Below are 15,591 nucleotides of genomic sequence, written 5' to 3'. Positions count from 1 at the left end.
TGACTCTCCACTCTCCATTGTTAAAATTGTCTATTTTCTTTAGAAGAAAAGCATAGTCTTCCATGATTGTACCTTTACCTATGTTATCTCTTGCTGACACTCCTCAACAGAGCCTGTATTTTGGCAGTCCCATTACATGGAGTTTCCCAAAGGTGCCTGTTTTGCTCCTTTCTGCTTTTGAACAGTATATTCCCTCTGCCAAAAATGCAATTTCTCCACTTATCTACATAATGAACACTATTCATTGATCAACACCCAATCTTTTTTTTTTTTTTTTTGAGATGGAGTCTCACCCTGTGGCCCAGGCTGGAGTACAATGGTGCAATCTCGGCTCACTGCAACCTCCACCTCCTGGGTTCAAACGATTCTCTTGCCTCAGCCTCCTGAGTAGCTGGGATTACAGGTGCCCGCCACCAAGCCTAGCTAATTTTTGTATTTTTAGTTGAGATGGGGTTTCACAAGGTTGGCCAGGCTGATCTCAAACCCCTGACCTCGTGATCTGCCCACCTTGGCCTCCCAAAGTGCTGGGGTAAAAGGTGAGAGCCAGCACACCCGGCACAACACCCAATCTTAAATACCATTTTTCTAAGATGCTTTCCTTGATCAAGTCCATCTTTGTCCCTAAAAAGCTGACTTCTCTCTTATTTCTACTGCTACCTGTGTAGATTTCTATTACAGCACTTACACTCCATAATCAATTTATCTACTATGAGTCAGGCTATGTGTTTTTTAGGCTAAATGATATATATGTTAAATCATTTAATTTTCTTGCAGGCATCAGGCTAAGCATCATTCTCTTCATTTTGAAGATGAAGACCTGTAATTCCAGCACTTTGCGAGGTCGAAGTGGGTGGATTGCTTAAGCTCAGGAGTTTGAGACCAGCCTGGACAACATGGCAAAATACCGACTCACTAAAAATACAAAAAATTAGCCAGGTGTGGCAGTGCATACCTGTAGTCCCAGCTACTTGGGAGGCTGATGTGGGAGAATCACCTGAGCCCTGGAGGTTGAGGCTGCAGTGAGCTATGACTGTGCCACTGCACTCCAGCCTGGGTGATGGGAGTGAGACCCTGTCTCAAAAAATAAATAAAATAAAAAATAAAGGTGAGGAAACTAAAGTTTAAAAAGAACAAATCATCTGTTGGAGGAAGGAGGTAGGGATTCAAATCCAGCTCTGCTTAGTTCCAGAATTCCTATTCTTACTACTATTTCAACGATAGGGGGACTTTGAGAAACTTGGTGCAGGTAGCATGTATCCTCAGCATACATAGCAGAGTGTCTACAACAGGGCAGTAAATGCTTGTTGAATAAATGAATGGAGTCTAAGTCTTACTGAGTAGTTCCACTTGAACTTTGTAAAAATACTAGCTTAAAGTTCTCATTACAGGTGAAAGAACTTTTAAATTAATCCTATCTAAATTCTATCAAATATATTTGACAGGGTAGACCTGGCTTAGGCTGAATTCCATTCAGAATTAAGTTTATCAATTTGGGATACATTATACGTTAAGGCAGGGATCCCCAAGCCCCTGGCCACGGACTGGTACTGGTCCACGGCCTGTTAGGAACTGGGCCACAAAGCAGGAGGTGAGCGGCAGGCCAGAAAGCATTACTGCTTGAGCTCCATCGCCTGTCAGATCAGTGGTAGCATTCGATTCTCATAGGAGTGCGAACCCTGTTGTGAACTGTGCGTGTGAGGGATCTAGGTTGCACGTTCCTTATGAGAATCTAACTAATGTCTGATGATCTGAGGTAGAACATTTTCATCCTGACACCATTATCCATCCCCACTTGGAAAAACTGTCTTCCACGAAACCAGTCTCTGGTACTAAAAATGTTGGGACTACTGTTTTAGGGCACTTGTCAACAGTTATGAACCTTTTATGAACCTTTAAGAAACTATAGGCTATTTAGCCAAAGGTCCCTAAGTCCAGGGGTAAACGTTGGCCTGCCTTCAGGATGCATTTTAAGAAAGCTCTTAAAATCTTCCAGCCATCGAGAAACTGGTGGAAACACTTCAAGAAAACAATGGAATACAGTTAAACACGGACTAACATTCAGAAACTAAGTTCAGACCAATTGATTTCTTTTTTTTTGAGACTGAGACTTGCTCTGTGGCCCAGGCTGGAGTACAATGCCGTGATCTCGGCTCACTGCAACCTCCGCCTCCCGGATTCAAATGGTTCTCCTGCTTCAGCCTCCCAGTAGCTGGGATTACAGGCATGCACCACCACGCCCAGCTAATTTTTGTATTTTTAGTACATATAGGGTCTGGTCTCAAACTCCTGCCTTCAAGTGATCTGCCCACCTCGGCCTCCCAAAATGCTGGGATTACAGGTGTGAGCCACCATGCCTGGCCGATTTCTATGTATCTAAACGATTTGAGAATTTTGTAACTTTGGTTATAGTAAAATAATATTTACTCTTTTCTAGTACTTTATTAAATGTTTCTGTGATGATTTCTGTGCATAAGAGAACTGCTATGTTTAAAGAATTACTGAAAGCAAAACAAAAAAACCTTCGCACAAATAATTAGCTTAATATTAATACTTATTACTTAGAAAGGAAATCTTGATAAGTAAACTTCACACATAAGAAAAAAATTGTTTAAATTCTCTGTTAAGAGTAATTTATAGATCTCAGTCCTACTTACAACAATCCAGTTCATCTGACTTGTCACTGCAATCCACATTATGATCACACTTCTTGTGTTTTCCAATGCACTGACCATTGGCACAGCGGAATTGATCAATTAAACAAAGCACTGGAAAAAAAAATGTAAATAGTTTTCTTATTTTTAGTATCATGTAAAGTCAAACTCTGGCAATAGTCAAAAGGTGCTTTCTGAATACAAATGAAAAACAAATTAGACTTTTGGCTGTAATTTAAATATTATTCTCTGGAGTTCCATTGGTTGAGAGGGAGAAAAAAAGAGTGGGGGAAAAAATCCAGCAGGAAATTTCCTATTATTATTATTATTATTATTATTATTATTAAGAAGGAGTCTTGCTCTGTTGCCCAGGCTGGAGTACAGTGGCGCGATCTTGGTTCTCTGCGAGCTCCGCCTCCCAGGTTCACGTCATTCTCCTGCCTCAGACTCCCAAGCAACTGGGACTATAGGCGCCCACCACCACGCCCAGCTAATTTTTTGTATTTTTAGTAGAGACGGGGTTTCACCGTGTTAGCCAGGATGGTCTCAATCTCCTGACCTCGTGATCTGCTCGCCTCGGTCTCCCAAAGTGCTGGGATTACAGGCGTGAGCCACTGCGACTGGCCTATTCTTTACATTAAATCTCCTCTTTCACTAAAGAATTCTGGAGAACTTGGCTGGGTTGTTTTTACCATGGGAAAGGTTAGTAAAGGAAAGTGAAGAATATAAAACATGTTAGAGTGTAATTAATAAACCCACTAATTCAGAGCTCATTGGAAACGGACTATTTTTATATCCTGAAAGCCTGGTATCTTTTAGTTCCATTTCTCAATTTTCAAAGCTTATTAATTTGTATAAATCTTATGCATATGAAGTGAACTAAAACAATAATATGAAACATGGTACTATGATCAGAAGTGATACAGTCATATGTACCGGAAAAACCCCACTGACACTAAGCCAAGTAATACTGAATTTTAAACAACTGAATGGGAAAAAAGGATTGCATGCTGAGGCACTGAGGAATTCTGGATACCTTCACAGTTCTTCTCATCTGATTTGTCCTGGCAGTTTGCATCCCCATTGCATCGGAGGGCACCATCAATACACTGCCCACTGGCACACTGGAACTGGGACTCTGAGCATACAGGACAATTGAGTTCATCACTGTGGTCTTCACATTCAGTAAACCCATCGCATCGCCAAGCCACAGGGATACAGTCAATTTCCCCCGTGAAACAAGTAAACTGCTGAGGAGAACATGTTGGAGGTTCTTCAAATGAACAAGGAGGAGGGGAGTGACAAAAACACAATTATGGTCACACAGAAGTACAAACACATACCTGAGTGAAGCTCATTTAATAATTAACATACACAAAATACTTTATAATAAATATGATTTATAACTATCTCATCTATTCAAAGGAGAAATAAAGGTTTTCACATTACTTCCTTTACATTCACTATAAACTTTTGCCTGCAAAACTATAAGGCAAAAGTTTTTTCATATATTGTAATCCAAACAGGATTATAATATTTGCAATCCATTACAATCTCACACATAACCTAGGAATAATCACTATAATTACCAAATATTTTAAAGTTAGCCTAGCACTCAAAAGTTTTCTAGCTCTAAGGTTCTCAAAGGATAGTCCATGAACCCTTAGGGGTTCCTGAGAACTCTTTCAGGTGACCCACTAGGTAAAAACTATGTTTATAATAACATTAAGATGTCACTGCTTTTTTTTGGCTATGTTTGCACTGATGCTACAAAAGGAATAGTGAATAAAACTTGGTACCTTAGCAGACTCAGGGAAATGACAACAAATTTTATTAGTAATCACGGTACTATACACAGCCACACATGCACAGTTTAAACAAACACACAAAAAGACCAACTTCACTTAAGAATGTTATTGATGAATCAATAGAAAATTAATTATATTAAAATCAACCCAAGTGTATGCCTCTTTAATGTTCTGATCAATCAAATGGCAATTATGCATAAAGCTCATGTTGCAAACCTAAGCATGACAGTTTCTAATGGGAAAGCATTTGTTTCGAGTTGTAAATGCAACTCAAAATGGAATGTCATTTTTACCTGAAAGAATGACTGACAGGTAAATTATACAGTAGTTATTTACACTTGTCTGTTAGTGAATTATCTAAGAGAACCCATAAACTTATGATATGACCATGGGTCAGAAAACCCTGTAACTTTCCAACAGAGAATATTGCAGATTACAGGTGAACATTTTACATGGGGAATTTTAGGGATTATTTAATAAGAGTCTATTATGTATTCAGCCCTACACTATCTATATTGTGTGGGGAATTAAAGTAGATAAAATATATCCATGTCCTTAAAGAGCTTTGAATTTGGTTGGGGATAGAAAGAAATTAATAAACATAAAACAAAGGACACTACTTTGAACTGCATGTCATGCGAACTGTGTGATATAGTTTGGGTATTTGTCCCCCACAAATCTCATGTTGAAATGTAATCCCCAATATTGGAAGCGAGGCCTGGTGGGTGGTGTTTGGATCATGGGGGTAGATCGCTCATGCCTTGGTGTTATCCTCCTGACAGTAAATGAATTCTTGGGAGAACCTGGTTGTTTAAAAGTGTGTGGCACTCCCTCTAGCCTACTCTCTCTCTTGCTCCCTCTTTTGCCATGTGACCTGCCTGCTCACTCTTCACCCCAGCCATCAAAGTCTCCTGAGGCCTATTCAGAAGCTGAGCAATACAGCCGGCAGAACCCTGAGCCAATTAAACTTTTTCTTTATAAATTACCCAGACTCAGGTATTTCTTATACCAATGCAAGAATGGCCTAATACACAGTTGTATACATCTGTCAAAACTCGTTTTAATATGTACATTAAAAATAATTGCTAAATATGCAAGCAAGAAAAAAGGCCCTTTAAAAGATATTTTCAAATGGAAGATGAGATCCTTGACTCAGTTTTATCCATGTTATCATTAACATAAAGAGAAATTTTTCTAGGATTTGCCTCACTTAAAGTAACAGTCTAGCACCCTGATAGGGAAACACATGCTTTTTTTTTGGGTGGGGGGTGGTAAAGTAAACATAAGATTTACCAATTTAACCACTTTAAAGTGCATAGCTCAATGACATTAAGTACATTCATATTATTGTGCAATCCCTATTTTAAAAAATTTCAAGTACCAGAGCTTAACTTTGTGTACACATCTGATTTCCCTGACTATGCTGTATGCCATCTCAAAGCTCTTCAAATCCCCTACAGTGCAGGCACAGTGCCCATAGCTGCTACTGAATACATGCATTATTTATTTTTTTAAAAACTTATAGTCCAAAGAATAAATTTACTTGTAATCCCACCCTGATCAACAATTTTTATATGTTGAATGCATATTCTTTCAATATTTATTACAGAAATATATATTTTATGTAGTTGTCATTTTAGCAACATTTTTACATCACCTTCATGATTATAACATTTAATAGCTGTATAACTCAATTATTTTACTTAATACTTTTCATACCATTAGAAATTAGTTAAAAATTTCTGCCACTGTAGATAATAGTATAATGTAGTCTTTTTCCTTCAGTTGAATTAACTTAGAATTATCCCCAAAAGGAGGATATCTGAATTAAGGGTATGAATACTATTACGGCGCCTGATACCATCATACTATAATTTAACAAAGGAATGTATCTATTTGTTATACCCGCTGAGTGATTAAACCAACTTTACTACAACAGTATCACTATACTCAGTGATATCTTTTTAAAAGTCATTTTTTTACTAGATAAAGAAGCAATGGGAATTTGCTGATGGATTTGAACAAAAGAATATTCTTTCCATGAGACACATTCCCAACAATGATACATAAACTTAGAGAATCTAGAATTTAGTGGAGAGAGATTATAGGAGGCAGAATTAATTCATTTTGTTACCTTTTGGGAGAGGGGAGAGGCTACTTTAGTATTAGGAAGCATACTCATTCACAGGCTGAAAAGTGTGATAATATATACGCAGTGAAATACTATTCAGTCAAAAAAAGTAGGAAATCCTGTCATTTGCAACAACACAGATGAACCTGGAAAACATCCTGTTAAGTGAAATAAACTAGGCATAGAAACACAAATAGTACATGATCTCACTTATATGTGGAGTGTAAAAGAGTCAAAGAAACAGAGTAAAATGATTATGAGGCTGGGCAGGGTGGCAGAGAAGAATAACAGAAAAGCCTAATATAGTACAAATGAATGGAATATAAGTAACCAATCAAGTTAGTAGACAGAGCAACTTCAATGCCTAGTCATAGAAGTCTAGGCTTAAGATATGGAATATGTTTGCATTTAGGGTTGCACAAGAAAATTACAACATATTTACCTCCACATGATAGCTCATCTTGAAGCAGAACCAGGTGCATGGGGCAAGAACACCTTGTAGTACCATCTCCCTTTACAAGACAAATATGTGAACAGCCACCATTATCCTGAGCACAAGGATGCTGTCCTGCAAAGAGAAGAGGTGAGGATGGGGAGAGGAAGAGTGGAGGGGGAGACAAGCGGGAGAGCAGAAGAGAAAAGGACAACCACGTCAAAACTATTTATGAAAATCAAATGTATAATCAGCTTGGACTTTTTTTTTTTTTAACTTTTATTATTATTATTATTTTGAGACAGAGTCTTGCTCTGTAGCTCAGGCTGGAGTACAGTGGTGTGATCATGGCTCACTGCAAACTCTGCTTCCCAGGTTCAAGTGATTCTCCTGCTTCAGCCTCCCAAGTAGCTGGGACTGCAGGCAAGCGCCACCACGCCTGGCCAATTTTTGTATTTTTAGTAAAGATGGAATTTCACCATGCTGGCCAGGCTGGTCCAGCTTGGACTTTTATTTCCACACAACATGATTCTTCACTCAATCTCTACACAACCTACAAGAAACTACTTCTAACCACTGTCTTTATAATTTATATATAAAATATTTTAAGGTAATGGTAAAGCTCATGTTAATTTTTGTGAATATGAAAAAATGTTTACTGAAACTGAAAAATTGCTACGGAGAGGCCGGGTGCGGTGGCTCACGTCTGTAATCCTAGCACTTTGGGAGGCTGAGGCGGGCAGATTGCCTGAGCTCAGGAGTTTGAGACCAGCCTGGGCACAACAGTGAAACGCCGTCTCTACTAAAACACAAAAGAAATTAGCTGGGTGTGGTGGCATGCACCTGTAATCCCAGCTACTCGGGAGGCTGAGGCAGAAGAACTGCTTGAATCCAGGAGGCGGAGGTTACAGTGAGCCAAGATAGTGCCACTGCACTCCAGCCTGGGCGGCAGAGCAAGACTCCATCTCTATAAACAACAACAACAACAACAAAAAATTGCTAGGGAGAATGCTGAAACTTGTGTATTATTCTATTTAAAATATAAGAATTCTCCTATATTAAGATTTTTAACTCAGAAAATCCACATTTCTAAAAGACTATTTCAGTCAAAAAGTGTATCTTAATGAGGAATCCATTGAGAATTAAAGAGTTATTAGAAGAAAAAAACTTAAAAGGCACATGTAACGGAACAATTCAGAAACAAAATTATTTGGTCAACTAAAGAAACCACTAGGCAACTTTTCAAAGTCTGTTTCACAAGTTGTATTTTTAAAGAATCATTGTTTGGAATTTTCTATCTAGCCTGTGTTAAAAGCAACCTGACATCTGTCATCACAAAATATGAACATCTAATATAAGCCACCATTTATTATTTGACTCTCTTCCACAATAACATTGGTCCTGCTTCAGTTTGTGTTGATGAGACTGAGGGAGTCAGCTACCTACAAATGAGCATACTGTCTAAAACAGACATCACACATTATATAGAATATACAGCCTATGCAGCAGTGTTTCTCAACCTTTAATTCCATGACATTTTGATAAAAATCCCATTCTCTTTAATACTAAAAATTTGAAAAAATGATTTACCTAATATACAATCATATTAGAGTTATTAAATAAAACCTCTCCCTTGAAATTCTGAAAACCTTGAGATTTTCTGTAATGAAATATTCATATATCGACTGAATAAATAACTTAGGTATGATATCATTATGATATTTCTATTAAATGTTCAGCCTGAGCTACAAGTCATACCATAAAATGACAACAATTTTTAACTTTCTAATTCTCAAATACTTGTAACTTTACTTCTAAATTCAGGAACTGTACCAACATAATGAACACTTGTACAGGGGTACTCCTGTTTCCTCATTCTCCTTTCATGCTTAAATTCAATTTAAAAGCACTGAGCTGAGAAGTTACAGAATTTCGGTAATTCTCTCCCTCGTACTCAATTTAACATTGGCATTCCTGGTACCCTCATGTAAGATTGACAGTAGTGACTGCTAGGAGGGCACTTTTTAAACAACATTTTACATATATAAACTCATTTATTCCTCTCTATTATTAGGGTAATTTTGATGACAGATATGAATTAAGAACTAGGGCAAGATGACTAGTCATTTTCAAAAAAAAAATAAAATATTTCTGGCTACTTTTCTTTCTTCCTGGGGCTCATGGAGATGGCTATTTTTCTAAGCTGGGAATTGAAATATTTATCCAAAAGGGGGGGAAAAACCAAGCACTTACTGATTAAACAGAGTCTTCTCTATGTTTACACACTAATTTTTAGTTTGTTTTGCTTAAGAATAAGGTTAACCATTATAACTATATTCATCATTATATAATTTTTACTTTTCTTCAAGCTATGGGGGAAGTATAGAGAGGGAAGAAAAGAAATAGATGCTGTATGTTCTCAGTATTCTCAAAGCAATTGAAGGAGAGAAAAACAAGGCATGATAAGTAGTCACTGTTGTACCAGGAAATATTCTTTTTTAACGAGCAAGACCCATGCCTTTCCCCCGTTTCTGGTTTATGAGATCATGTTTAATTTGGAAAAGTTCCTGGATAAGGTTGACATAAGGCTTTAAAAGCATGAAGAGGCTGGGTGCGGTGGATCACACCTGTAATCCCAGCACTTTGGGAGGTCAAGGTGGGAGGATCACTTGAGGTCAGGAGTTCGAGACCAGCCTGGACAACATGGTGAAACCCTGCTTCTACTAAAAAAAAAAAAAAACATTAGCCAGGCATGGTGGCATGCACCTGTAATCCCAGCTACTCTGGAGGCTGAGGCATGAGAATCGCTTGAACACGGGAGGCAGAGGCTGCAGTGAGCCAAGATCGTGACACTGTACTCCAGCCTGGGCGACAGAGCGAGACTTTGTCTCCCAAAAAAAAAAGAACACACACACACAAACATGAAGAGTTCAAAAAAAATGTCAAAACTGAAAGTGCATGAAAGTCTTAAAGGAAACAGAGTTTAAAAATACACAGAAGTACATATTAATTTATTATAACACGATTCTTCCAATTAGCTTTATCCCATGAACACTTACTGTATTCTTGAAGGTTCAGCTCCTTTACTGCATGAATGTCACTAAGCTGGGCAATTCGAGCTTGGACTTTGGTTCTACCCTCTCGACCTGTCATATCAATTTTTTCAATCATTTGCTGCTGTTTATCAATCCAATAGAGCCAGTTTTCAAACACAGTAAGTCCCACAGGCTGCAAAATGTTGGAGTCTTCTAATACTATCCGGTTAGCACCTTGGAAAAGGAGAAAATTCAACAGAAATGACTCATGTGGGTCAAGTAATACTTTTAGTAATTATTTACTGACTACCAGTTAGATTCTACAAGTATAGAAAAGAAAAAATAACAAGCTCTCTACCACAAAACTTAAAAATCATGCTAAGACATACATACACTAGAAAACAGCTAATAAACTAGATATTAATATGCAATCAAGAGCAAGGTAGTACCCAATATGTGGTAAATATTCTAGTTCATAGAAATGTAGAAAAGAACTTAGAACGGCAGTTTGAAAAACCCTAATTTATATATACAACAGATAAAAATGGCACTTCTCTGGAGAAGCAGTGGTGGTGAACCCAGAGTTCTGAGTATACCTGAGGTGTCTATGAAGAACAGCTTCATTCTCACCCCACCTGGCTTCTCAGAACACAGTTAGAAAAAATGACTGACTCACCCCAAGGTAAGAATTATTTCCAATCATCTCAGATATCGGGCCATCTAGACTCTGAGAAGGCAACTTCTGCTATTGTTGGACAGTGAGAAAGTTCTTTTATACAGTGGGCTAAAATCTGTGTTCATACCCTCCCTGCTTTATTCATAGTTTCTCCCTCACTCAAAAAGAAAAAATACACTCATTCCTTCTGTCTTTTTTGTAACAGTCCTTCAAATATTCATGGAAAGTTTTCATGGTTCCTAAGTCATGAGTTCAGTCAAAGAAAGACATTAGCTGATATTTTGGAAATATCAAGGGAAGTTCCAGGAAAGAGATAAGCATAATGCATAAATAAAGAAAAGTGAGGAGATATTCCAGATGGGAAGGCACTGAGTAAGCCAACATTCAGATGGTAGGCTAAGCACAAGTTTACTTATATATTCCCTCCTAAAACTCTACTAATATGGTGATTTAAAAAATTTTAGGCCACGTGCAGTGGCACACACCTGTAATCTCAGCAATCTGGGAGGCTGAGGCAGGAGGATCACGTGAGCCTAGGAGATCGAGATCAGCCTGAGCAACATGGCAAAACGCCATCTCTACAAAAAATACAAAAATTAGCCAGGCATGGTAGCATGCACCTGCAGTCCAGGTACTCAGGAGGCTGAGGTGGGAGAATTCCTTGAGCCAGGGAGGTCAAGGCTATAGTGAGCCAAGATCACACCACTGCACTGCAGCCTGGGCGACAGAGCGAGACCCTGTCTCAGAAAAAAAATAAATAAATCAAGATAAAGAAAGAAACAAAAAGAAAATAATTTTTAAGGTATAAACCCATAAGGACAAAGAAGTCAGAATAACAGAAAAGAGCAGGAAAGGGATACAAATTTTGGAAGCTGGAGAATAGATAGACCAGGGATAATGACACAGTAGCCCAGAGAAAGCTAAATGCCTACAGCCGGTGATGCTAACAATGAAATCAATTAGCTCAGGAAGTGGAAGTACCAGAATGGAACAAAGGTAGGAGTTATGTGGCTGGGGCTGAAAGAGCAGTATTAATTGAAAATACGTGTAAGAAGTTACACAGCAATGTTCTCAGTATTTTTAAAGCCTCATACTAAATACAAACAGCTAAGGATCACCAAATATTTAAAGAAAACCTCTATCTTTAAATTTGAAGCCCAAGACAAACACAACAAAGGAACTTGGAGAAAAAGACATAAAAGCAGAAGAAAAAAAATAAATACCAATAATTAAAAAAAAAAAAAAACTAAATAGGCTGTCTTTAGAGGGGCAGAGCATTCGGAGAACAAAAAAGAGCCCTTGGAAATTAAAAACATGATATCCAAAAATTTCAAAGAAAAATGCAACAAGAGGGTTGGGAGACAAATTTGAGAAGCTCTCCTCAGAAAGTATAACAAAAACACAAAGAGATGGATAATAGGTGAGAAAAACACAGCTATAGTCAAGAAGGTCCAGCATAAAAATAAAAAGCTCCAAAATAGGAAAATGAAAAACAAATTATCAAAGAAACAACACAAGAAAACATTTCAGAATTAAAGGTGTAGATTTCTAGATAGAAAGGATCAACCTATTCAATGAGAAGGAAGGGAAGGGGAAGGGAAAGCATGAGCATAGATTTTTAAAATCTCTTTTTTTTTTTTTTTTTTTAGACGGAGTTTCGCTCTTTCGCCCAGGCTGGAGTGCAGTGGCTCAATCTCGCCTCACTGCAACCTCTGCCTTCCAGTTTCAAGCGATTCTCCTGCCTGAGCCTCCTCAGTAGCTGGGATTACAAGCACCCGTCACCACGCCTGGCTAATTTTTGTATTTTTAGTAGATATGGGGTTTCACCATGTTGGCCAGGCTGGTCTTGAACTCCTGACCTCATGATCTGCCCACCTCAGCCTCCGAAAGTGCTGGGATTACAGGCATGAGCCACTGTACTCGGCCAGTTAAAAAAAATCTTAAAACATTAGCATATCAAATCCAGCAATAAATAAAAATAATGTATCATGCTAAATTTTATTTATTCCAAGAAACTGAGAAAAGAAGGTAAATTCCTTAATTTGACAAAGGTTACCTACAGAAAAACCTTAGCAAAGAATACTTAATCATAAAGTATTGAATGCTTCCCCCAAGATCAAGGGGAAAAGGACTAGAAAGGAAGAAGAAGGGAAAGAAGGGGAAGGAGAAGGGGAAAGGAAGGGAAAGATGAGAAAGGGGAAGAGGAAAGGGCTGGGGGAGGGAGAGGGGAGAGAAAGAAAAAAGGAAAGAAGGGAGGAATCAAACAAAGGCACATTATCAAATTCTAGGATATTGAGGGGATAGAACATTTTAAAAGCTTCTGAAGGAAAAAGGAAAAGGATGGCATACAAAGAGTGAAATTACAGTCACATCAAACTTCCCAATGACACAAGATGCTCAAAGATAATGGAGTTCTATTTTCAAAATTCTGAGAGAAAACAGCTACAAAACATGAAAGCAAATTATCAACTAAGTGTGAGGAGGAAAAAAAATGCAAACAAGATCAAGAATTCTAACTTTTTATGATGAGCCCCTTTCAAGAAGCTGCTAGAAAATGGTCTCTACTAAGAAAACCAGAAGAAATGGAGTCCAGGAAATAGCAGGTTCAGCACCAAGGAGACTGGTAAGTACACTCCCACGACAATGGAGAAATGAAGTTAGCCTAGAAATCAAGCAAATCCAGACTGGAGCAAGATGATGAAGAAATCCCAGAGATGTGATTTTAATTATGAAGACAAATAGATGGACTGCTTGATGTATGTGCATTTATTGAAACAATATTTACGTTACACAAGTATTAACTGCAGGGGGGAAAAGTTTTAGAAAGAAATGTACCTAATAGTAATATGCTCATAGCCATAAATAATAAATAATTAAGTCTGCACTTAAAAAATTATGGCACTAGTTACAGGTGGGTCCTTTCTATCTGCAAACTTGTGCCTTGAATTCTGGAAAGTTCATAACTATGCTGGGAGGATGGAAGGAAAATTCACATGTGTATTTTGGGGACATATGGTCTAAGATAGCAAAATCTTTATCTTCCAAAGGAAGTCAATGTTTAATATCTAAAACTGAAAAATCAAGAAATAGCATTTGTAAGCAAGTTTATTTTAAAATAAGTGAAAGTAGATGTGAATGCTTCTAAGCATGGGAGCTGAGAGCAGCAGAGTAGAGCAGCAGAATTGTTTTTTGTTATAAGCCAAGTAGAACAGTTTGATATCCATAATATTTACATGTATTACTTTAATGAAAAAATTAATTTTAAACAATAAAAAAGAATGATTTTTAAAGATTAGCTGGTGGTAATGAAAGGATGGTGTGAGGTAGACAACTGGGTAAAAAAGGAAGGCAATATGTCACTGCAGGCCCCCAGACAGTGGGGTAAGGACCTGATCTACTTCGATGCTGGTGAAAAATAAGTAAGCTACTGGAACCAACAAGGAAAAGATATGCTTATTTATTCAACAAACTAAGCATGCATTGGATGCAATTCGCTATAAAAGGCTATGTGGGTGGCTACAAATATGACACAGAAAAAGGTCCCAGGATAAAAGCATAATTATCTGTGAATACATAAGAAAAAAAATCAACTTGACAGTAACCTTTTTCAGATAATAGAAAAAGAAGAAACATTTCTTTTTATGTGGCCAACAAAGCCTTGATGGCAAAACACCAACAAATACCTGACAAGAAAAGAAAATTATAAGGTAATCCTTCTCACGAGTGTAGATTAGAAAAAAAACCTTAAAACATTAGCAAATCAAATCCAGCAATAAATAAAAAGAATAATATATGACGCTAGATTTTATTTATCCCAGTAAACCGGGGAAAGTTTAATCTGACAAAGGTTATCTACAGAAAAGCCTTAGCAAAGAATACTTAATCACAAAAGTACTGAATGCTTCTCCAAGACCAAGAAAAAAACAAAACAAAAAAAAGGATTCTATTATCATCCTATTTCAACCCTGTACTGGGGAGCCCCAGCCAGTATAAGGAAAGAAAAAATCACAACTCTCATTATTTGAAGAGACATGATTCTGTAACATAAAAAAATCCTAAAGATAAGTATACTTAGCAAGATCCTGTGGTACAAGCTCAATATGCTAGAAGGAGAAAAAAAGAAACTGTATTTCCATATTCCAGCCACAATTAGAAAATAAAATATTGTTTAGAATAGTCTTTACCACTACCAAAGCATGTAGTCTTTACCACATGCTTTACCAAAAGCACCAAATAAGAAGGAATAATAACTCTAATGAAAGATAGGCAAGACCTCTATGCTGAAAACTATAAAACATTAAGAGACATTAAAGATCTAAATAAACGGGGAGACTTACCACGTTCATGGTTTAGAAGATTAATATTATAAAGATAATAATTCTCTCTAAACTATCAATTTAATGCAAACCCAATGAACATCTTAGTATGTTTTTTTTTTTTTTTTTTGGAAGGGGAAACTCACAAGCTGATTTTACAATGTACATGGAAATTGTAGGAGTTAACAATAGCCAAGTTAATCCTGAAAAAAACACTAAAGACATAGATGAATCTATTAGAGTTATAATAATTGACAGTATAATATCATATAAGTAAAGGCAAAGTGACCAAGGGAACATCAGAGTCTAGAAACAAACTCACACAAATACAGTCGCCTCATTTATGATCAAGGTGATACTACAGAGTAGTAGGGAAAGGACAGTCTTTTCAATAAATGAAGCTGAATCAGATAGTAATGTGGAAAAAACCTGCATTTTAAACCCCGCCTCACACTACACACCAAAATCAATTCCAGATAGAGTATAGATCTCAGTAAGAAAAGTTAAATGAATAAATTTTAGGGAAAAAAAAGTATCTTTT

General features: G+C 37.3%; 1 protein-coding gene across 2 annotated transcripts in view; it reads right to left on the bottom strand.

Moving 5' to 3' along the window:
- Nucleotides 1–15,591, bottom strand: part of LOC105482314 (LDL receptor related protein 6) — a 152,650-nt gene that overhangs the window by 12,365 nt on the left and 124,694 nt on the right. For both annotated transcript variants that reach the window (XM_011742335.3, XM_071072190.1), the window contains exons 16-19: nucleotides 10,083–10,292; nucleotides 7,033–7,158; nucleotides 3,688–3,924; nucleotides 2,655–2,765 (exon numbers count right to left, since the gene is read on the bottom strand). In XM_011742335.3, coding sequence (XP_011740637.2) covers nucleotides 2,655–2,765; nucleotides 3,688–3,924; nucleotides 7,033–7,158; nucleotides 10,083–10,292 — 684 coding nt within the window. The remainder of the gene's footprint in view (nucleotides 1–2,654; nucleotides 2,766–3,687; nucleotides 3,925–7,032; nucleotides 7,159–10,082; nucleotides 10,293–15,591) is intronic.

Source organism: Macaca nemestrina, chromosome 10 (assembly GCF_043159975.1).
Source record: "Macaca nemestrina isolate mMacNem1 chromosome 10, mMacNem.hap1, whole genome shotgun sequence".
Lineage (NCBI taxonomy): Eukaryota > Metazoa > Chordata > Mammalia > Primates > Cercopithecidae > Macaca > Macaca nemestrina.
This window is presented reverse-complemented; position numbering and strand designations above follow the sequence as displayed.